Source organism: Thunnus albacares, chromosome 4 (genome assembly GCF_914725855.1).
Source record: "Thunnus albacares chromosome 4, fThuAlb1.1, whole genome shotgun sequence".
In the NCBI taxonomy this organism is placed as follows: Eukaryota; Metazoa; Chordata; class Actinopteri; order Scombriformes; family Scombridae; genus Thunnus; species Thunnus albacares.
The window spans coordinates 34357963-34382607 of NC_058109.1; the positions used below are offsets into that span (position 1 = coordinate 34357963).

General features: G+C 39.2%; 2 protein-coding genes across 4 annotated transcripts in view; one reads left to right on the forward strand and one right to left on the reverse strand.

Annotated features, from left to right (window-relative positions):
• Nucleotides 1-24645, reverse strand: part of mtmr14 (myotubularin related protein 14) — a 56964-nt gene that overhangs the window by 14202 nt on the left and 18117 nt on the right. Inside the window, exons 1-13 of one of the 2 annotated variants that reach the window (XM_044349129.1) lie at nt 14316-15343; nt 13125-13273; nt 11676-11784; nt 9834-9909; nt 7904-7964; nt 7547-7669; nt 6811-6884; nt 4937-5007; nt 4774-4848; nt 4309-4375; nt 2334-2419; nt 1797-1873; nt 520-556 (exon numbers count right to left, since the gene is read on the reverse strand). In XM_044349129.1, the coding sequence (XP_044205064.1) occupies nt 520-556; nt 1797-1873; nt 2334-2419; nt 4309-4375; nt 4774-4848; nt 4937-5007; nt 6811-6884; nt 7547-7669; nt 7904-7964; nt 9834-9909; nt 11676-11784; nt 13125-13273; nt 14316-14450 (1140 nt within the window). In that variant the 5' untranslated portion in view covers nt 14451-15343. Of the gene's footprint in view, nt 1-519; nt 557-1796; nt 1874-2333; nt 2420-4308; nt 4376-4773; nt 4849-4936; nt 5008-6810; nt 6885-7546; nt 7670-7903; nt 7965-9833; nt 9910-11675; nt 11785-13124; nt 13274-14315; nt 15344-24645 lie in introns of those variants that run through there. The other variant, XM_044349130.1, reaches the window with a different exon arrangement.
• The window catches only part of lhfpl4a (LHFPL tetraspan subfamily member 4a), a 49429-nt gene continuing 44332 nt past the window's right edge, over nt 19549-24645 (forward strand). For both annotated transcript variants that reach the window (XM_044349131.1, XM_044349132.1), the window contains exon 1: nt 19549-21504. In XM_044349131.1, coding sequence (XP_044205066.1) covers nt 21099-21504 — 406 coding nt within the window. In that variant the 5' untranslated portion in view covers nt 19549-21098. The remainder of the gene's footprint in view (nt 21505-24645) is intronic.

Below are 24645 nucleotides of genomic sequence, written 5' to 3' on the forward strand. Positions count from 1 at the left end.
CTGTGGACCCTTGTTGCATGTCACCCCCCATCACCTCCCTTCGATTCTTGTCATCTCTCCACTTTCCCTATAATAAAAGGCATAAAATGCCATCCCAAAAGTATTAAAAAAAAAAAAAAAAAATATATACATATATATATATATATATATATATATATATATATATATATATATTTAACGGCACTTAAGTTCCAGTTCTGCTGAAAGTGTCCCTCCTGTGAACCAAAAGTCCATTTACACAGAGGATTAAACTCACAACACTCAATCTGGGTGTTTAAACCTGAGAAATTTACAAAAGGTTCTAGCATCTCTCTCTCTCATTCTATGTTGATGATCACTGACACTTTTTTGCCAATGATCTTTTGTGTACCTGTAGTGAAAATATCTCTGACTTGTAACACAGCAAGAAAATAAATACATTAAAAACAAAATTGATCAAGGAATGCAGCTAGTCAGTTAATGCTTTCTCCTCAAAGTTATATGATCATGTACAGAAAATCTTCTGTTAGACAAACGTACCTCCTCCCCTTTGGAGAGTCGATCTGGCAGCATGTGACTGGAAATAAATAGAGAAACAAGTATGTTACTTATTAAGAGTGCATGTTACTTACTGATTTTAACATTAATCTTTTGATATCAACATTGAATGAAATGAAATGTCAAGTAAACTAACACTGATCATCTTAGTGAAGTGTGATCCAGAAATTGTAGACAATATTCACTGAAACTATTACTTCAAAGTGGTTGGCAGAGAGTCAGCCAAAAATGTCATTTTCCAGTGTGCTGAGGAGAATGGCTGAAATTTCATTCACCTCCATTGTTTTGAGGTGGCAGTTGAGATTTCAGAGACAAATATCTTTAAATATCAGCACATAAAACCAAAACTATCTGGATGAATAAGGAGCGCTGTGGCTAAGTGAGAAAAGAAGAGTTGTTTTCTGGGTTTTCCATCATTAGGTTGAACTGGTCCTTTAACTCAATCAAACCATAAATGAAGACCCTCATTGGGAATCATGTTTTTTAGTTTTTTTTCCTTTTAACATATCAAGACTACTTCAAAAGTAAATTATTCAGAAGGTGCACAAGCACTGGTATAGGAACTAATGTAGTCTCTGAGAGTGATTCTTTAACAGTGATAACATCTGTTTAGGTGCTCCTGACAGTGTTTATGGCCTGACAGAGAAAAGAAATCAATAGATTACTCCACAATGAACCTGAAGTCCAAATATGATTCAGTTGTGACAAAAATGAGGAAGGACAGCAGCTACAGCACCACTGGGTGCTCCCTCTGTCTCTCTGTCTCTATCAACCTCCTTCTTCCCTCATCTCTCTCTCTCTCTCTTACACACACTTCTTCTGCTTGGCCGATGTCCCAAGGGTTTGGGCAGGCCTGCTGATGTATAATTACATGGGCTAGCTGGCAGTTAAGGGGCTTTTTACGAGACTGCCTCCGATGAGCTCAAATTGGAGAGATCGTGCTGGTAATTATGAAAAGGAGAACCCCGAGAGGGAGTGTGCGTGCATATGTGTGAGAGAGAGAGTGAAATATGGAGAGTGGGAGGATAAAAGACGTGGTCAAGAGCAAAGCCACAGTCGTTGTCTCATGTTGTCCCGGCCTCTCCCACTGCTTCATTAACCAGTCACTTTCAATTATTTGTGGCAGATAAACACGACCAGACAGCACAGAGAGGCTGCAAATGCACTTCTAAAGTATTGATGTCAGCTAATGCGCTGAGTTACCGCTCGCCACAAAGTCATGAAACCATGACTGTGATGATGTTGATGATTATTTTTACCCGAAGAGGAACCAGTCGTAAGCAATGGTCAGATACAGGATCTCGGCCGGCTCCAGGCTGGCGTGCACCGCACCATCCTGTGAAAGATACATGACAAGAACAAGTCAAATATCTCAAACATCCCGTGTTAAATAAAACACTGTAGGCCCATTGTGCACAGGATGTCATGTAGATCCAGACACCAAAACTGGATTTTTTATTCTGTTTGAAAACACATATGTGTAATCAGTCATGAGAAGTTTCCAGTTTGGACCATGTCTTGAGGAGAAAAAAAAGATAACATATTTATAACATACGGGTTCTATTTTTAATAAAGGCAGAGAATACAGAAGAGGCTAATTAGAACGCGTGTTTGAAATGGTAAATGAGTCTTATGAGTAGAGGGTCTGGAGCCACGGCAGATGGATTCAGCACGGGATTATCGAAGTCACTAATGAATGTTGGAGGGGCCAAATGAGCAGTGGGATATCATGTGTAGGGAAAACCAGGAGAGAATAAAGGAGATAGCAGAAGGAGAGGAGAACGTAGGGAACTTACTGCCCACAGGGAGAGCCTGAGGAGGGACACAAACAGAGGCGTCCGGTCCCAGCCTGATATGCAGTGCACCAGGAGGCCACTCTCATCTGAAACAAAAGCAGGAGTCACCTTTAACATCAACACTTTCAAGTGCACCTTGAAGGATCAAAAGTGCATTAAGAATGATAGAGCAAATATCATTCACAAGAGAAAAGCATGTACTGTGAACCAAACAAAACAAAAGAGAAACTCAGATGATATAATAATGAATTATAAATCTGTAGTACAACACTGCTCAAAACAACATGTTCAGAGTAACAGTGGTAAGAAAAAAAATGTTTGCCCAGGGCTGGTGATAATTCAATAATTTATCAAAGTTCAGTAAAATTAGATTGTGATAACTTGATCTCAGCATATTATCGTCTTCAAACTTCTGCTGTTCAAATGAATGATTCTGAGTTAGCGGTTATTTAAATCCGTTTTGTTGGACACATACAGTAACACCAGAACACAGTGCATTGCTTTGAACTTCAGTTTAATTATTTTATGTGTTAAGTTTTCATGTATTTTTCATAGTGTGATATATATTAATATTGGAACTATCCGTATAAAGTTCAGAAAAAATAATTTATGTGCAGTTTTGTTTGAATGTTTCCTTAAAGATGACAAATAACATGAACTCACTTTTTTTTTTACTATGTATTATGTTGTTTATGTTTTTAGACCACATTATGTTATTATGACCCATATAACTATTCGTCCATACATCCATAAAAGTGTACAAACTGACACACTTGCTGCTGATTTTACAGACGTCAAGTGAGAAATGTTGTGCTTTTATATATGTAAATGCCTTTTATTGTCTTTCTTACGTAATGTAATTATGTTATGTAATTATTAACTATGTTGCCAGTGTGGCCAGAGCATTCTGTAAAAAAAAAAAAAAAAAAAAAACAACAAAAAAGAAGAAAAGATTTCACCTTTACTGAACCAGGTTCAATAAAGGTAAAATAAGATTTAATAATATATTCACACTGATTTATGCACCACAGTCATTTGTCAGAGAATTTAGTGAGCAGTTGATTATTTATTTATCCTGCAATATGTAAATTCTCTTCAGGGTATTAGTGTAGCATCTGTTCTGGGCCGCAGCATTATAGAAACAGATAGGTTCCCCACGCAAGTATGCAAACACAAACACCTGGCCCAGCCGCTGCAAACATGCAACTACAGTGAATATACTCAACATGCACTCCTGAGGTGATGAATCAGTCTTCAAGGAGGGGGATATAGGCTAGATAGAGCTAATCAGCTAATCATCAAATATCAAATATGGTGTCTGTAGAGGAATGTGCACAGAAGAAAGAAAAAAAAGGAAACGCAGTTGATGTGATGTGTGATTTCTGAATCATTCAGAGGAATGATGGAGAATTCCTGTCTGAATAAAGACAAAGTTCATCCAACTGCTCGGCAGGATTGTTTTGACCGACTCTGGCTACAACACTCAGACAGAGCTACGACACAGCTCACGCTTGCGTAGTGTTAAGAATTTTCAGGTGACACATTCCAAAATGCAACAATGCATGAAATCAATCTCACATAGCTTGAAGAGCGTGCATTTGCTTACTTGCATGGAGCATATTTGGAGCCTTAAACAGCCCACTTTTGGGAAACAAGCACCACACATACAGACCTCACACAAACATTTGTATAGCAGTCTGTAATATTATTATATTATTAGTAAATCATATTAGTATTAGTTGATAAATAGAAAATTCATGATGTTGTTATCTCTGTTTCCATCATCATAAATTGAAAACCTTGGATGTTTTGACTACTGATAAGGCTCCATAGCAAACTTATAGCCTACTTTTTTGTCTACATGATTTATTGATTACTGAAAAGAATAAGTGCAGCTGTTTCCCACATGCTACTTTTAGCCCACAACCCAAGACACAACCATTAACTAACATTAAACCTCATCATCATCACCTACCATCACTGTTGATGATGTGGAGCAGCAGCTTCAGGTAGTTTTGGGTCTGCTCCACCAGGTCCCATGACTGAAAACATACACACACCTTTATTCCACACTGTACTAATGACAGCATCATATATATTCTGTATCAGCTTGTTCTAGCTCTCACTGAACCAAAAGAAATGCTTCCGTTTTTTTGTGGCTGACATATTTGGTATATTTGGAAACTTTGGTATCTCTCTTAAAATAAAAAAAGATTTGAACAACATCTGGCTGCACAGAATGAGTCAGTGAGGTTTGAGGGGTTTAACCACACTGTAACTATTACTGTACAAGTGCAGTTCAAGTGGTTATGAATCATGACCAAAGCACTTTGCAGGTTGGACAACAGATGGCACTGACACACCAAAAATATTACAGAGCAAAACTGAGTCACAGTTGTGGAGGACAGAGTAAAGAAGTTAAAAGTAGAGTAGATGATACCTGGTATTGAGTCCAGTCAATGTTCAAGTTCTGGGTGAAGCACACAGGGATTGTCAAAGGAGCGTCTACATAGTCCTGTCAGAGGAGAGACAGTGGCATCAGATCAATACAACAGAACCAGGTTACTATGATTAAGTGAGCCGACTGTGTGCACACACTGTACCTGATTCCAGTTGAACACCAGTCCTTCAGCTGTGTAGTCTCTGTCTTTGTAGTCCTTAAAAAACTCACACCCTAAACAAAGAAAAGAAGACAAACACAGTGACCCTCTAGTCAGCCTTGTTTTCACCTGGTTTTTAGCTGAAGCCGATACAGAATGTGGTCCTTGTCTTAAAAATTTAAGTAAAAAAATGTTACAACTTTATAACTTTAAATTCAATAGTGATGAAACAGTGATGGATGCATAATTTTCTTATAAATGGCAGTCTGAAGTTTCTTTTTTTTATCATTCTATATCTTTAGTACCAAACAGTCACAGCTATGTTTTTTTTTTAAATGGACTTCCCCTCTTTTTGTTTGTGAATGATGGGTCATTTTGCTGAGTGAAACCAGAAAACAACTTTTTTTACAGCAACAAACACCAAAGATTTGAGTGGGCTTCAGATTTCACTCGAATAGGCAATTTTTCCCTTTATTTCAGTCCAGGAATCGTGTATTTGCAATTCTGTGGCCACTATGTCAACATCGTTGCACAACTCCACATTATAGCCTGCCTGATACTGGATTTTTGAGGTGTGTTGAAAAAAAATCTGATAATGATGTATTGGCTAATGGTCATTTTTTCCATAAATGCAACAACAAACATAAACAACTCTATTATAAGGATTTGTTAAATTTGTGTCCTAGAAAAGTTGTGTCAAGGACAGCAGGACATTTTACGGTAGTATATGGCTGGACTGTGTATGGTCAGTGTGCATAATTGTGGTCAATTTCTTAAAAGAGATAGTCAGTTGTTAGGGTCTATGATATGAATTCCTGTATTACTGCAATTTTCTGTGGTGGTCCCAATACTATTTGTTGTTAAAGTGTACTGAAGTAGCATATCACATGACATGGTTTAGCTATGTTTGAGTCGAAAAAAAAAGGCTTATAAATGTTGCACGAACAATACTTTCCACTCATATCCTCTGATGTTTGATTTGAAAAAGAACTTACTTTTATTTTAATTATAACTATGCTAATTATCTGTTAACTCTGCTGCTCTTTCATCTGTTTCTATCTGCAGATGTCTGTGAACATATGGTCTCATCCATATGTTTACATAGGATTAGCATGCCAGACCACAGTCCATCAACAGTCCGTCAGCTGTGTGACTATATACCAACCATGACGTCTTTCAGAGCACACAAACACTGTAAACACACCTGTCACCTGCCCAGCACGGTGCTGTTAAACCAAAAACACTGCGGCAACACCTTATTTTTAATACAGTGTATGGGCAACACACAATACAGCATGGCTATGCTCACTAGCAGTAGCCGCCGTGCAGGCTGGTAAAAATGGATCTGTTGTGTCTCTTTGTATCTGCGGGTTGGTGCTCCTGTCAGTGTCAAAGCCTCCGTAGGAGATGCTTCAGTCAGTAAATGTGTGTTTTTAAAACTTATTTACTCCCTGAGGACATAATTGAAACTGTTCATGCCAATTCATTTTGAAAGAGCAATAGCCAATGAGGAAACTCCAACACTGGGCCGGCTGACCAATGATGTAACTTCATCACTCAGTCAGTCAGTCAGTCAGTCAGTGACAGACATTCAGGGTTATAGGGCTGATGTGTGGCCGGTCCAGCCAAAAATAAATTTGTTGGTGCTCTCTGGTGGACAAATTATGTAACTGTGACACTATTTCTTAGTTAACTCTAATGGATCTTGGGAATTTCTATGCTGCAGTGTCTTCTTACTCATATGTCAACAGATACACAAATACTTTTACACAGTATCTGCAATAAGCTAATATCAGCTAGTATACAGCACCAGCCCAGCTTATTTATGGGTTTATCTCTAGCGGGATGACTGGGAAGACTTAACAGCAGTTGTTTACCTGGGTAAGGCACAGAGAGCAGGGTGAAGTCTGCATAGCGTTGGGCCTTGTCTGCCTTCTCAGAGGATGTAACACTGTAGAGATACAGAGATGCAATGTAAGAATTCAGGCACCAGAATTTTAATACACAACACAGGGCAAAAAGGCTTATCAGAGATATCAGTGTAGTATATACTGTATATACTGTATGTTGGCAAAAGTAACACATGTTACTGTTATTTTGAGAAACAGCCATCTTTAGTACGCTGTATAGCATAATTGCTCACTGCCTGTTTCCTGCCTTTCTAACCTAACATTATTCCATGCTGTTCCTTAATCAGTTTGTTACCTCATCTTCTGATAGTTCACTGTACATTTTCAGTGCAGTTAAGTATACCTAAACAGTACCTGCATCATCTGTTCTACCTACAGTACACATTAACAGTCACAACGACAGCTGTAGATGATTAAATACATGTACAGAAAAAACAAAAGGATGACAATGATCACCAAAGCCCTGTACACAGAGCTCAATTTAAAAAAAAAAAAAAAAAATCACACCAAAACTTTCTCCCAAACAACATAATCACATAAACCGCATGCACCCACACTCCTAACTCAATAAATGGAAGCATTTGCTAAAAATCTGAGGCAGAGTCAGATGCTTTCCATAAGGTTTCTTCCTACAAAGTCCAGTGGAAACAATGACCTACATAACAGTCAGAGTGTGTATGAACTAGTCCATTGTGTTCCTTACTTTAGGCCAAACTTAACCTTCTTGTTCTCCACCATCAGGTCACAGATGTAGCGAACCGAGAGGTAACGTAGCAGCTTAATGTCATGGCCTCGAACCTTGTCAAAGAGCTGGGAGTCCCCATTCCTGCAGAGGAGGAGAGAGAGGAGAAACAATTACTGTCTGATTATTGACTTTGAGTCATGATATCACTTTTGAAGTAATGAGTAATGTGTAACTTTTGAACACTTTCAGTGAAGTCACTGATTGTTGTGTTTTATTGTTGTCACAGGCAGTTAGTTTCACATACTGATTTAGCCCACAGAGAGACTGCTGTCTGATGTTCACTGTACACTAATCTAGTTAAATGGATTTGATTACCTGACTGCACTGTCATCCTCTGGAACCTCTTCTGACTCTGTCCACGTGTCATCACTGCCCCCTATAAAGACACAAGATGAAGACAAGATGAACTATATGAGCAATATGAGGCACGCCTCCACAAACTGAGGATAATTAAAATGACTCAGAAAGTTCAGTCGTTCACTGAAAAACACTAAATGACAGACTACAGCTGTTAGTCATTTTGGCCTCCTCTTTTATACTCAAATAATTACATTTTGGTCATGTCTGGTAAAGAAGATTATCCACAGTCACTGCCATGTCATAGTAAGTCTATTATAAGCATGTGTACAAACTTAAATATTAGATACTACTATCATCTAGAAGTTGACAGCAGTGTATTCTATATTCTAAAAGTGAAGATATATCTTTATTATGATGTCACTTTAAAAATTTCTAACTAGGTAATTAAACTCACACACACATTATGATTCAGAGTATTTTTATATGTCTTAAAAGAAGACAATGAGAAAATATTTAAAGCAAAATTTGTCAAAAATTGAAAATCATAAATCAATAAATCCATGCAGAGGTGATTAGTGTGTGTAGGAATCCACTTTCTTTGGATGTTCAGGGGAATTGATTCCCTGCACCACAGGACAGACACAGCAGGTGGTGTGTGTGTGTTGTCTTCTACTCTAATTCAGCTTTTGACCAATTAAAATGTAATACTGTAAAGTCAATCTGCATAACCAATTTCTCACCTGGCAGCAGCAACTAATTTGCAGCAAGGACAATTTATGTTTGTCACAGTAAATAAGGACGAGGTAGCTGATATAGAAAATCTTCTCTTGATTATGTGTAGGAGGTATGCACAAGCTCTTCTTCCTCTGGAGTTTAAATGCATTTACTGTCCATGCATTGGACAAAGGCGTCTGTAAAATGAATATAATGTAAAAGCCTCCTCCTCCTCCTAACTTCATTTGCGGGTTAGATCTTGTAAAAAGTATTTTTGAAATGAGGAATTCTGGAGAGGTTTTGTACCCTTCTGGCCATTGCTCTGCTTGATGCGAGCTAATTACTACATGAGCGACAGGAACAGATCATCTCTGCTTCAGGCCTGTGCAACCTGAGAACAAAGAGCTGGAATTCAGATTGAAAGTGATCAAAGATGTAGAGCAACAAGGATTACACTCAGCAAGTAGATAATTAAGGTTTAACTCAAACAGAATCAGAATTTGGGGCATTTTGAAACAAAAAAACCCCACGACTAGATGCTTATTGCAGCTTCCTTTTGTTTTAATATAGCCATTTATTAATGTTGGTGTATTGTTTTATTTCCAACATGACTTATCTGATTTTTTTTTTTTTATTATATTATTGCTGGATAATTTATTCAATTTTATTTTTGTATTATTTTGTAATCGTCTGATTTTATTTGCCTTTCTGCAGTTCAGAAATGTTTTAAATGTATCATCATCATTATTATGAAATACAGAACCGCTAAAATAAAAAATACAATATAATGTACTCTTCATTTGTGGATCTGCCCATTTTTCACTTTAGCTCATTTACTACAACGCCAGTAATACTTGAAACTACACCCAACATCTTCAAAGGCATACCAGTCATATCAGTCAGTTTATTTTGGTACAATATTTAAAAAAAAAAAAACCTCAACTTTCATCGACTTGCTTAAGATATAATAACAATCAAAGTGGACGTGGAGGTTTTGTATTTTTACTAATGTACTACAGCATGATAAAATACAGTGATATTAACAACATTTCTTGGTGACTTGGCGATCTAGTCCCAATAGGAAAAGTTTGACAGCTGTGTGACAAGTGCTGCTACTATTCTCGAGTCTGAGAACGCACATGGAACTGAAATCTCACACGGAAAAAAAAAAAATTCAACCACAACTTCCCTTTTTAAGCTAAATTTAAGTTTCCGTGTTTGTGTGTTGTACCTGAGAAGATATAGTTGTAGCCCGTGCGTCCGTACAGCTCCCCCCAGCCTGCCAGAGTGGACGATCGGCAAATATGCTGCAATGAGGAACAAACAATACTGTGCTCATACAGCACCAGCAGACTGCTACCACAATTCATAGCTGTGTCACCTGCCAGGCCACAAAGCCACAAAGAGGTAGTGCTAACCACAGAAAATCTTATTCTAAGCAGAATCGCTTGGAGGTATTTCTTATTTTAGTTCCATAAGCACTACTGTCCCTGTTACAGTGTGTTCTAGTACAAACTGCAATGCTTTAACTTTCTTGCTTTAACTCTTTTGTTGTGTTCTTATTCTGTGTAAGTACACTGAGAGCCATTAAACCAAAGTCCTTGTATGTGTAAACATACTTGGCCAATAAAGATGATTCTGATTTCTTCGAATACAGTTTCATAAACTAATCTTCACTGGCCTATGTTTTCTTTCAGAGGATGGACATGTTGTTATTTTAATTTCACATTTTCTGCAGCAATCGTGGTAAGTTTTAAATATCTACTGAAATCAGGGATGTTGGAGAACAACAAAGAAAAGAAATAAAAAACTGAGATCCTTTATTGATACAGGGGTTTTAGTCGTTCTAATGTCTTAAAGGTGTGTAGGATTTAGTGGCATCTAGTGATGGAATACCCCTCCCTTCACCCTCCCTTTCCAAGCATGTAGGAGGACCTACAGTGGCCACGAAACTTGCAAAAAACCATAGACTGTAAAAAAAACATATGGACGTAGTCACTGTGACATCACCCATTGGTTTGTGGACTGCCATTTTGAAGCCTTGAGTTTGGCAATTTAGACCGTCGCCATCGTTGATTTGACCGTCACCATCTTTGATTTGGTCAGCATGGTGCATTTACAGTCTACAGTTAACTGTGATAATGCTAATGCTAATGCTAATTTCCACTAGCGAAAAACAGGCTTAAACCATTTAAACTAAATGTACTTACTGGAAAAACTGAACATCTGACTACTTAGAGGGTCTTTTAGTACAACCAAATGCTGAACAAGACTTTTTTTTAGGCAACCAAAATGTTACAATTAACTTTCATGAGCTGAAAACACACTGTGACACCTATACTCTGTGATTCTGGGGTTACGTCATGGTTACGTTATGTAATCAACGTTGTCACTGAGGTAGTGACTTGTCAATCACAACATAGCCACACTCGAAAGCATACCCTGCTTTAAGTCTGTCTTACTATAAATTGGACCATAATTTACAAAATGAACATCATGCTGAATTGAAGAAGACTTGAAACTAGTGATTGAGACCATAAACTCATTAGGAAAGTGGTCACTGAGGTAATAAATCAAGTGAGAAGTAGGGTCATTTCCTCATAGACTTCCCTACAATCGGACTTTTTGGAGCCAGTGGAGTTGCCCCCTGATGGCCAATAGAGAGAATGCAGGTTTAAGGCACTTCGGCATTGGCTTCCCTTTTCAGACCCAGAGCTACCCATTTGTGAAAAACGTGAAAGACCCTCTAGAGCTGGTTTATCTGTTCTGGGCTACTGTAGAAACATGGCGGTGCAACATGGCGGGCTCTGTGGAAGAGGATCCGCTCCCTATATAGATATAAAGGGCTCATTCTAAGGTAACGAAAACACAACAATTCTTATTTTCAGGAGATTATACACTAACTAAAACATACTCATGAATATTACATTCCATTTCTGCCAAGTCACTAAATTCTACACACTGGACCTTTAAGGTCTTAAAACTTGTTTCAAGAGAAAGTTGAATATAACAAATACAATATACATTACAACCCTGAGGAGAGAGTGTAGAGTTTCCAGTCATGCAGCAGTACCTTGCCATTGTAGAGGATGACAGGACACACAAACCTCCCTCTGCAACGAGCCAACTTACTCCGGTTCACCAAGTCCTGCAGTTTACTGATCTGCACTGTGCTCTCAAACCTACACACACACACACACACACACACACACACACACACACCACTTGTTATCCAGCAGTCAGTCGACTTGTTTTTATCTTCTGAATTGCAGGTTACAGTTACATGGGATATTCAGCCATGGCTACACATCAGGCTTTAACAACTATTGATTATTTCATTACTATTATCAGTATATGTTAACTGCCTGCCTGTTGCTGTTTCAATCACATAAACACAAACATTTGAATGATTATCTCAAAAGGTTAAATAAGTTACAGTGAACATTTGAAAGGCCTGTTGAATGATGGATGACTAATGAATGACACATATCAATCAATCATCACCAAATCAGCAAGCTTTTTACAATTTTATCCATTCATTCATTACCTCATGTGAGCTTATCAAGTGAGTTTTAGTGAGAAAAAAAACTAACTGGGGCTTCAACTAATGATAATGAATTAATCTGTCAGTTGTTTCTTTGATTATTTGATAAAATGTTTAGTCAATAAAATGTCATGAAATAGTGAAAAATGCCCATCAGTGTTTGAAAAATGCTCATTACAGTGATGGTGTCTCCAAATGACTTGTTTTGTCTAACATCCAAAGATATTCCATTGGAAATAATATACAGCGAAAAAAGTCTGCACATATGAGAAGCTGGAACCAACGGATGTTTGGTATTTTTATTTGATAAATGATTCAATTTTGGTTGATTAAATCAAAAATCATTGGATTGACTAAGTGTTTCAGCACTACTACACACTACATGACACTACCAGCAATCCTGCTTAGAAACTCCTTTGCAAATGTGTCTGGTGCTGCTATGAATAATTTAAATGTTATTTCCCCAACTTATTCGTTTGCAACGAGGGTAACTGCAGGACAGACTATGAAGTGAAAACATGATGCTGGAAGGAAAATGTTTCAGTGCACAAGAGGGATTTTGCCAAACAACGGGGGCCTTTTTTAATATTGTATATGAAGCCTTTGTTGTGAATGTCGGTTTTGCTCCAGCATTGAAGAACATCTTCTATTTCCAGAACTACAGTGGAAAATACTGTAACTGCATTATTCAGCAGTAAGAAATGACAATTTATTGAATCACTGGAAATTGCTTCCTATTTCCGGCCACAATGTGACCTCATGTGACAGAGCAGTCACTTCATCCCTCTGCTGCCTTGATGTGACCGGGGAGGGAGGGGGGGGGGTCGGGATGAAGGCTAACCTTTGCTCCCTGCACCACAGTAAGGTGTGCATGATGAGAGCAGTGACACAAACAAACAAGAAGGGTAATTGGTAACCGAGTGGTCTGGACTTTGTATCAGAAAATGATGGATTGGCTGAGTAGTGGAGCGGTGGTACCTGTCTCTCTCCACATCTGTGCATTCATACTCCAGGAAAACTATCTGTCGGGGGTAATGGCCACACACTTCTCCGTTGGCGTTATGGATGATACTGTACTTGTAATCTCTTGCGAATAACTCCAGACAACGTTTCTCTATCACCTCCATCTGAAAAGAAATCAAAACAAAATTTTCGTTAGTGGTTTGCAAGGAAACTAATTTTTTTCCATCGGGGATCATTTTGAAAGCAAATCAGAATGTTTTGGTTGTGCGGACACCTACCACAATGAAAATAGGGTTGTCTTAAACCAAATTCTGCCCTACAATTTGTGTCATCCCTGTATTTTGAAGACTGATCAATCTCAAATACCTAGAAATTTATTTGGAAGTTATATCCAGAATGTCATCAACACCAATTAAGATCAAAATCCATTTTTTCATCAAACTTGTCATTTGATAATCAATATATAACATTTTACATTTACCATCAATTCACTTTACTGTTAGTAAAGCTCTGACCCATTCAAGCTCAAGGAGCAACAGGAACTGAAGATATTAATGTTACTGTGCAGTGTGATTAACACCATCCAAGTTATCATGTGTGGCATTCAGGATCACAACAATTTGGAGAATGTTGGCACTGTAAGAAGCAAGCTGGCCCTTGCCTGACAGAAGCCAGTTTCACAACTATTTAGCGATTTAATCTTGAATGGCTTTTCATTAAAAAAAAATCATTCGTGTTCTACACCATCTGTCATTTATAGGACACATGTGCAACAATGTACGATGATAATTATGATGACTTTATAGAGTCATAGCTTCAATTCGGGGAGAATTCAATACACAAAGCAACACGGTTTTTCAACAAAATGTCATTCACTTCAGATCTGAATGAAGGCTGTGAACTCAACATCAACATGCACCGAAATAACCTGCAGTGGTGTGAAGTGGAGAGCAGAGTCTATAAATAAAAACATTGTAAGTTTAGGGAAGTTAAGTCCTGCTTGGTGGATCAGGTATATGCTGAACTGAGCAGTGGTTCCTAAAGGTTATAAATAACTACCTACAATGTATGTGGCTTTGCCGGTGTACTAAGTCACTTTAAATTCTTTGATTATACCATGCAATTCAATGTATCTTTCACACATGATAGGATGACAGGTAGTCAAATAAGCTAAAGCACACTGAATATTGTACCCAGAAACCTTACCCGAGGAGTGACTTCCTTTGCTCTGTACTGCGTCTTCGAAAACACGTCTATCAAATCCACTATTTCCTCGCTCTTTCTGACCGACAGCCCGGAGGCCTTGAAGCCGGCGGCCACGGAGGGGGAGGCGGCCATCATAGCGCCTCGACCCGCGGTGGTGGCCTCTAACCGGACCCGACCTCCTTCAAACACCGCAGCGCCTTGTCCTTTGGAACGGGAAGACCGACCAGGCCATCCCTTCCCAGCCAGCTTCTTCCTGACTGCCCGCTTGAGGGGGCCGGAGCCGGGGACTCTTCCTGAATTCAGGGCACCGGCGAGCGGCTCCACTCTCCAGACACAAGCCGTCAGCCAGCCTGTACAGCCAGCCTCTCACACCGCGGCGTCTGCGGCCACCGGAGCTAGCACAATCAGCTAACAGGCTAGTTCAGCTTCCCAGGCGTATGTTTGTCGTTTTCACTACCTCAAAATACACGTATAGTTTGTTTAAGCAATTTCAGACCTCCGAAGTCGTCTCCCACATCACCGCTGGTTTGTTTGCGTTTCTGACATAAGGTGAAGTGAAGCCACACACCCAGCACTAGCTAACTGAAGTCCGGTCGGCTGGACTCAGGAAATATCCAGGATCCTTCCCGGCCTGCTCACGTTTCCTCAATGTCACGTCTTCATGTCTCCTTAGTAACCACGACCATGACGATAAACGGATTAAAGTTATACAGCAGTCAACCCTGTGGCTGCAGGATCTCAATGCTGCATATGTTGTTGTGGATGAACGCCACAACAGCGGAGCGCGGTGTTGCAATCTGTGTACTCCAGTCTGAAGGTACAACTGGCGGTAAACAGGAAGCTGACATAACCATGTGACAGCCATCTCCCCCTTTAAATGACGTTTGTTGTTGCTGAAGAGGATGAGGTCTGATGTTTTGGACTGTCTTCAGCCACGCTGTGTTTACTCAAATCCTGGTGCTGCATATTCAATACGGCCTACTCCCGACCGCCATCTACTTTATCTCAGAGTGTTGGGCACAGCACACTTGAAGCCTGAACATCTGTTTTTCTTATGGATGTGCCTTTCATATATTCAAAAACAAATATTCAGGCAAGAAAGAAGTGAAAGTCACTTACCCATAAACTTTACATAACGAAATAGCACTCATTTCCCCGTCCCCCAACCTTTTCTGCTCTCTAAAGGGAATATATATATATATATATATATATATATATGTGTGTGTGTGTGTGTGTGTGTGTGTGTGTGTGTGTGTGTGTGTATATATATATATATATATATATATATTTAATGTCTTATTATCTATCTTGTCTTATGTGCACTGTTTAATGGCTGAGTGCACGGTGTGTTACTTTGCTTCTTGTGTGAAAATGTTCTACTGCCGGTTCCCAACACCAGCAGGTGTGAAATGTTATCAAAGGTGAAGCTGTGAGATTTGGCCTTCAACTTTGAATTCTCAGCAGACAGGCAGAGAAAGAAACCCCCTTGGGAAGGAAGACAGATATGAATGGACAGTAGAAATACTGTGTACTGATTAAAAGACAACTGTTAGGTTGAGGAATGTGAAATGCTCTGTGACGCAGGAGACTAGAAATATGATGACTGAACTTCACCACAGCCATCTCACAGCCTAGCAAACTGGAGATGCATTTGCAAATGTGACTTCTGATTTACTCCAAAAGACGCTGCTCTCTGTGACTTCATCGTTTATTTAGAGGAATAATTCCCACAACAGTGGTCTATTGAAAATAATACTATAATATAATAATATAACTCAGATCCAACAAACAAAGTTCAATATAACATGTGGTAATGTTTAAAGAATCCTTACAGCTTACATTTCCAAATATGAAAGAAAAGGAGGCTAGAAATATATGTCCACAATTTAGCCTGTTAAGGGTTCATTTCTATTATTTGAAAAAATATATATATAGTAAAATCAGGGAATAATAATAATACTGGAGGTGAAAATTCCACCCAAAATAAGAGAATACATTTCTTGGTGTATTATTAATTAGCGTGTATTTGAGACCATCTCATGTCCAATGAAAAGTTGGTTTGTAACTGTAACAGTTAATATATTATTATTATTGAAGGAACAATGATTTTATATATTAAAGTGTATCTTCTGAATTTTTCCATTATGTTACATACATATTTTATTTATTGGCTGTGATGAAAATAAAATGATATCATCTGCATAAAAATATATTATATGTTTGTTATTTTTGATATTTAAACTTTAATTAGTATAATGTCTCTTACACATGAAGGCAATAGTTAAATTACCAATGTAAACACCAACAGTGATAAATGGCATCTCTGTCTCATACCTAAAAGAAAATCTCAGGATAAACCGTTGCTAATGATTACAGTCACAAATCTAAAACACTGATATTCTCTGAGAATACATATCAGTGCTGTGAGATATTGGGCAGTAGTGGCCTAAAGGTTAGAGAAGCAAGCGTGTGACTTTGGACCAGCAGGATAAATCTGTGATGGGAAAGTGAAAAGCAGTGCTTGTCCTTCCTTCATTACCACTGAGGTGCCCTTGAAAAAGGCCCTTAACCCCAACAGTGGAGCTGCTCAGTGGCCAGCAGATCAGACTGTGGTTATACTGGGCAGCTTCTAGATGTGAATGTGTGTAACTGTGTGAATGTGATCAGGGCGTTCCTGCAAAAGAGAGGCTTCCTCTCAGTGAAATTTACCTGAATAAATAAAGGTTTTAAAAAAGTATATCTCACTTGTAAAAGCAAAATAATCAACTATTTTCAGACTATTTTCATCCTTGCTTTAATGTTTGAACAGTTGTTTTGCCATATGAGTACAATAATGAATATGGTTTATTGTAGTGGGGCCTGACTCTCTCTTGGATGTCAAAGCTGGTTGATTACAATAAGTATAGTGAACGAAGCATGGCCAAAGATAAGTTCCATATATTACACTAAATAAATTGGTAAAATGCATTAGGCTACTCTGTGTACATTTTTCTGAACATGCCATTGGGGGGTGCTATTGTGCAGATTATCTCATGCAGCTTTAAATATGCATTGACTGCAAACTGCAATCACTTTTGTTATTCTTGTATTGATAATGTTGCTGTTGATGCTGGTGATAATGGAATATGACAAAAATAGACAACAAATGACCTCCATTGGAAATACAATTTAAAAAAAATAGCAAATCTTATTAATAAATCTTTTTTCTCTTAGCCTGTTGTAGCATGACACTTTTCTGTGCTATGTAAACACTTAAGTTTAAGGAAACAAATGACAACAATCGTGAGAACTTTCAGGATTTATTCTTTTCAGTGTTTCTTGTTAAGTACAAAAAAGTTACAAAGAAAGCACTATGACTTCAGAAAAAAACATCATCAAACCCTGTTTGGTTTAGATGAATTCACATGAGAGTTATTTTGGAATTATCACATGAGTCTTAGAAGACTGCTCTTTAATGTAGTGGGGAACATTGTGTCTTCTTGCAGTGAATGAATTATTACATGAGTGAAAGTCAAAGCCAGCTGTCGGTATTAAGATTGGTCAAACAGCCACACAGCTGTTGAATACTCACTGTGCTGTTCTGATGGTAAACATGACCGCTCTGTGCTGCTCACAACACATCATGTTCAGCCATGTGTGAATCTACCTCATGATAAACTCTCTGATTTCATGAGTAAACTCAATCAGCACATGTGGTGTTGTATGTTCAGTACATGTTATTCACTAAATCTTCAGTGTAATCACATTCTACAAATGTAAAACCATGGTGAGGAACTGAACATGTTAACTAATATAATCCTCACCCTTCTCATAAAAAATAAATCAAAATATTCAACAATTATATAATGAAATAAGACATTAGCCCAATTACAACCATGGGATCCTAAAACAACCCCACATCAGTTCACAAAGCTCTGTTTGATAACATTGTTGCATATACCAGATATTTAGAAGAATTTTATTGTTTGAACCCTGTTATTGATAACTTTTAGTAAATGAAAAATTACACTTGTGAAACCTTTTTATGGAGCCAGGAGGACATGAACACTAGCCAAAGTGATTTGAGGTTGATGCTCTTAGTCATCACCATTCTAGCGCAAAGACCACTTTGACTTCAAAATGTCATATCATTTGATCTCAAATGAATTATTTCTCGCGTGGAATTACTAACTTGTACCCTCAAATTACTTCATTTGTTTATTTGAATTAGTCCTTTGCGCACAGAAATGAACAGAATAAAAACAGTCTATTCTCATATTAGTGAGGCATATCAAACATAACACAGCCAAACCCTGACATCCCAACATTTCACATTTCAGATCTCAATCAAAATAAAGCTGTAAACTCAAGCAGCTCATTTAGATAGGTTCATGCCAGCATTCACTGTTTGTTTTTATGCTGCATTACTCTTCAGCAGTGAACTGATAGCAGCCAAAACTAGCCAGCAATAGAGTAAACAATTGTGCTGAAATACAGTAATTTCCTATTTATCAAAACTGCATGAGAGAGAGAGTGTAGTAATGTAGTGAATCATTACTGTGGATGATAGAGAGATGAAAACACTGGATGGAAAAATTCATTTATGAACATTTTATAATAGAGATGATTTATAAAAAAAATTACAATCATTGTGTAATTAGCTTAATTAATGAACTGCCTCTATGTCGTCACTCTGTTTTACATGGGGGTCAGACACACTCAGGGGGCCACTTGTGAGATACTGAGTTATATGAGATAGGGGGGAAAGACCAATAAGAGATGTAGTCTTTTTAACATAAATATCTACAGAGCTGTGACCTATCCACTCACAATAAATGCAAGTACAACATCTCACTAACCAACATAAGGAAACAGTCCTGCATGTCATATAATTACATTCATTGAATTTAGCCTTTCATTAGGCTACAAAATCAGGGGAAACAAATTGATGCAATAATAACTCATCTGATTAGTGTGATAAACGTCTTGCAAAAACGTCTGGAAACCCCATATTATTTTCAATTTTTGTTTTTACATCCAATGCAATGTTTCCCATATTTTGCTTTCTACAATATCTGCACATAACTATGTTGTTGTTAAAGGACGGGTTCACAATTGTTCAAGTGTGTCTTAAAACAGTCAGGTGTCCATATGATCAGTGAAAGAAGTTTTCCTCTCTGTAATCATTCCTCCTGTTCATACTGGATATTAAAAGTCCCCCTTCAAACATGCTTTCAATGTAAGTGATGGAGGCCAAAATCCACAGTGTGTGTGTCCAAGATTCAAGAGGTTTTATTGTCACATACACAGCAAGACAGCAGATGGCAACATTGAAGGCAGTGAAATGTGGCTTCTTCAAGTTCTAGTTCCAATTACAGTATAAAATAAAAATGAAAGTGTTTTAAGACAGACTTGAAAAATTGAGTGAAAGATTGTGTTTGTTATATAAACTGGTTAAGGTAAGGAATGTGCAACATGAAAACACAATTCTGTAGAAATGAAGGTTTTAAACTAGTTTTTCACCCAAGTCCCTTTTTAACAACATGGGTTCAGTATTAGAAAATAAGCAGAAACCACCCTGTCCCAATCAGTTTACCACAAACCAGCTGACACACAGTAATCATGGGGCTTTCAGTGCTCCAGAGGTCCTGTGGAACTGCTTTGATATTGTAAACCAGCCTGAAGGAAAGGTCCTGAAAGTTATGGAGCAGGTTTTAGGAAGTTCATTGTGGGTTGGTGAGTGTTTTTCTTGAACTTTGCTCTCTTTAGTTAAATATAGCAAGTCCTCAGACCTGACTGTTACTGACGCCAGCACTCAATAATGTGCGCGTGTGTGTGTGTGACTGTGGAGACAGAGAGGGGTGTCTGCGGGGGGATTTCTGCAATATCAAAATGTGTGCGCGCTGTCATCCACAAACTGTCGACGTTCCCCGGTTGCGCGCACGAAGGAGAGAGAGAGAGAGAGAGAGAGAGAGAGAGAGAGAGAGAGAGAGAGGCAAAGGGAGACACACAGAGGGGAGAGTGAGTGGGAGCCACAGTATCCAAAACCACAGTCATGGGGTTGTCGGTGTGTGCAGTGTTGGAGGACTGATTTCTATTTTTATACATTTTTTATGCGTACTTGGACTTTCGTCGTGTCAAATTTCTGTTTTTCGTTAAGTCTAATTATTGAGTATACCATGCCAAAGGCTGCATCAATGTCTTCGTTCATTTCTTTGAGATCTCTGTTCATTGGCGGAGGATTCATCATCATCTCGGGGAATCTTTAAAGCCTTTTCTGGAGTCTGAATGCACAGCAGAGCGGACACCGTTAGATTATAAGGCGGAGGTGACGTGCTGAAAGAAAACAATGCACCTCGTGCAGTCCATCCTTGGCCGCTGTGTTTGGCTCCTTGAGCTCGGCTGTCGGCTCTGCCGTGTCTTTACGCGCTGAGAGGAGCGGGGGAGAGGGGAGGCTTTCCCGTCAGTTCAATCACGCAATCGCTACTGAATTGATTGACTGAGCTGAGGGGGAGGGAGGAGGGGGGAGTATTTGGATGTGAGACTAATTCAAAAAAGAGCAGGATCTGGATCTGCTGGTTGACTGAGGTTCAGGAGGAGAAGGGGGGACACTCTGGACCTTTGGACATTTCTTGCAGAGGAATTATCTATATTCTTTTCTCTTTTTTTCTTTTTTTATTGTTAAATATAATTTCACTGCATATTTTTCTAGCCACGGATAAAGCAGGATAAGAGTAGAGATCAAGAAGAGGGAACACCAGTTTGCCGCTGATGTGAGGGGGGGTGGGGTGGTGGGAGAGAAAAATGCTGCCTTTGCAAGAAGCCTCCAAAATCTACCATGACAACTACATGCGCAACTCCAGGGCCATCGGGGTCCTGTGGGCCATATTCACCATCTGCTTGGCCATCATCAACGTGGTGGTGTTCATCCAGCCCTACTGGATCGGCGACAGCGTCAACACCCCCCAAGCCGGCTACTTCGGCTTGTTCCACTACTGTGTGGGCAACGGGAACTCCGACCGGGAGCTCTTGTGCCAGGGCAGCTTCTCCGACTTCAGCTCCATCCCGTCGGGAGCCTTCAAGGCGGCCTCCTTCTTCGTGCTGATGTCCATGGTACTCATCATCAGCTGCATCGCCTGCTTCGCCCTCTTCTTCTTCTGCAACACCGCCACGGTCTACAAGACGTGCGCCTGGATGCAGCTGCTATGCGGTAAGGAAGACCCTTTGACGTGTTTTGGGGGGTGGATGTAGGGTCCTCCAAGCCTATTTGGAGAAGGGGGGGAATACCTCCAGGTGAGACGCATCAGCACCTCCTCTTCATCTCATCTTGTGTCTGGCTACATCTCACGTCTTTGGCAGAAATGTCACCAGATCCTCCTCAGGATGAGCGCAGCGGGAGCGCATCGTTCATTCTGCGCACGAACACTGTATGGGGGACTGGCTCCTCATCAGTAGCGCACCCTCCCTCTCTCCCTATGGGCGCCAGTTAGGCACAGCAAAGCGCACGGGTGCTCCCCATAGCTTAAATGTGATCTTGCACTTGATGGAGAGCAAAAAGATCAACGTCCCCACGCAATGCCTCTGCAGGCATTCAGGATCTGAAAGTTTCGTGAACTCTATGTTTTTAGCAAACTGACTAAATAACATCTTGTTAGTCATCCACTGTGTCGTCAGACATTTGCCAAAATAAAGAGGCTGTGACACTTTGTTGGCAGACCCTGGGTCTTCCCCCAAAAAAACTCCATCACTCTGACACTGACTCTTCTCTCTCATTGCTGGTTAAAATAATGTGTCAGAGTGTAATTGTATGGAATTATGATAATGAAGTGCCTTCAGCGGCGTTGCATCAAAGATCACAGCTTCTATTTTTGTTGCTATATCTGCCTGCCAGATTAGCCTACATTATGCATGATCTAAACATGCATTCCAGTAATGTATCCCCACTCAGCGCATTCATTCATCGGTGCACAACCGGAACAAACACCATGTAAAGGCTGTATTGTGTATGTAATTGTATTAGGATGTGCAATAAACTGACAGATAGATACAGCTGAGCAGATTAGAGAGGGATACATTGGAGAAAAAAAGTCTCAGTGGTTTTTAAACTGGATGAAAGTGAGGATTTTTTTTTCAGTCTTTGTCTGATGTTGATCATTGTTTTCAGAGTGTCAGTTTGCTTTGGAAGCTAGCTGTATAAGCTCAGCTGTGACAGATGTATGTAGTAGCAGTTACTGTACCTCTGTGTGTCCATGTCTCTGGTATTCTCCCATCAGTGAGCGCTGAAAAGATTTTATCAGTCCAGGTGGAGCCTACAAGTGTCTCCCGCAAGCTCACTCCACATCAAAGAATCCCCTGGCGGATTCCTAATTACACAAACCGCTAATTAACTAGACGTGATGCAGATGAAACCGGTCTCAAACACGCGAGTGTTCGCAGCAGGTGGGAAATGGGTTTCACCGTGTTGAAGATGTGGTTTGATGTGGTTTTGTCCCTGAACTCAGCAAGATTATTTCACAAATCATCACTCCAGTTTTTTTCACTGAAAGGATACACAGTGATGGTGTGTGTGTGTGTGTGTGTGAAGGAGGGGGTAGTAGGGTTAATTGTGCATTGATCTGGAAGGGCTAACATTATCTGGGAGGAGGTATTGATGGCTGGATTATTCCTTCCCACAAGGCAGCTGTGTGGATGGCAACGGACTCAGGACTTTTTGAAATCACTGACTTATTTCAGCACTCTCTGGTTCTCTCTCTCCTTAGAGAGAACAGACATTTCTTAGAGAGAAATTAGGCCTAAGTCTTGTTTGCATCTTTGGTGCTATGGGACGTCTCTGCATTTCACTCCCCAGAGTATTTACCAATCAAGTCCATGTGACATTTTTTCCTCGGATTCTCTGTTGATATAATTAGGATTTTTTTGTAGGTGGAATTTGTATCTTTGGCTGTTCCGCATATCACTCCTCATGTAAACTATCCAGTTTTTCTTCTAATTATTCAGAACAAACCACAAACATAAAACACATCACTTCCTGTGTGCCAGAGGAGAGTACCACTGAGCAACAAAGCAATGACAAAAGCCTTCATGAACATACAATACAGCAGGTTTTGACACTGTTGTGTTATAGTTAACAACAATTTAGAAGAGCACAATGGATATGTGTAACAACTTTCAACCCAACATGACAAGAGGAACTATACTGCCAGCAAAAGATTAGTAATAGAACATTTTAAGTTGTAGCACTTACAGTAGCACTCAAAAGTTTGGACACATTTTCTTATTCAAGAGAATGAAAAGGTGTGTCCAAACTTTTGACTGCTACTGTATGCTGTGTTCACGTCATATAGTTCAGGCAATAACTCAAGCAGCAGAGTGGGAAAAATGTTCCAGTCAGCCTCCGAGTTATAATTTCCTGTACACACACACAGGGGACACAAATAGAAAATACATGACCAGCAAAATTACATGTTGAAATAATAATGATAATAATTGTACTAATGATGATAATAATAATTTAAAGAGAGAGAGAGAGAAAAAAAAGATGGACCAGTCTTTTACGTGAAAACCACAAGAAAAAACTGGTTAAAAATCAGTTTTCCCAAGATAAGCCATATAGGGGTCCCAGATCTTAGAAAAAAGGTTGGATTTACCCTTAAGTGAGTATCTGATCTTCTCTAAACCCAAAGACATCAATAGATCTCTAATCCAGTGTCTGAACGGTGGAGTGTCAGATGATTTCCAATTTAAAAGAATGACCCTTATTGCAAGAAGTGCAGACAGGGCCACTGCCCCACGCTGAAGTCCAGACAGGGGTGAGTTTACTGACAAAGCTCAAAAATAACACGACCCACGGAGAGGCTTGAATATTCGTGTGGTGTATTTCGGAGAGGCATTTAAATATACTGTCCCAAAGTTTTGCCACTAAAGGGCAGGCCCAAAATTGGTGATATAAAGAAGCAGATTGAGTCTTACATCTAATACAGGTGGGATCAAAATTGAGTAAAATATGACTCATTTTGGCCCTGGACCAAGTATTTTAAACTCCTCCTCTCTTTTTTACCTTCTGCTCTACCACTCTACTAGTACATTTAACATACCCAGAAAATAAAATTGAATTATCTGTCTTGACCAGTCCAGTCCCTAATGTTCTTTTTCCTCCACCTGTAATGTTAACTATGTAAAATTATATTTTTGTGTGGTAAAATTATAAATGAACAAAAAAGAACATCTTCTATAATTCAGTTCCATCAAGGATGAAATTAGAAATGTCTGTCTTATCCAACAGAGAAACCCTTTACAACCCTTTAGAAATCTACACTTTCTGTTTTGAGCTTTTGGATGTCAGGACCATTCA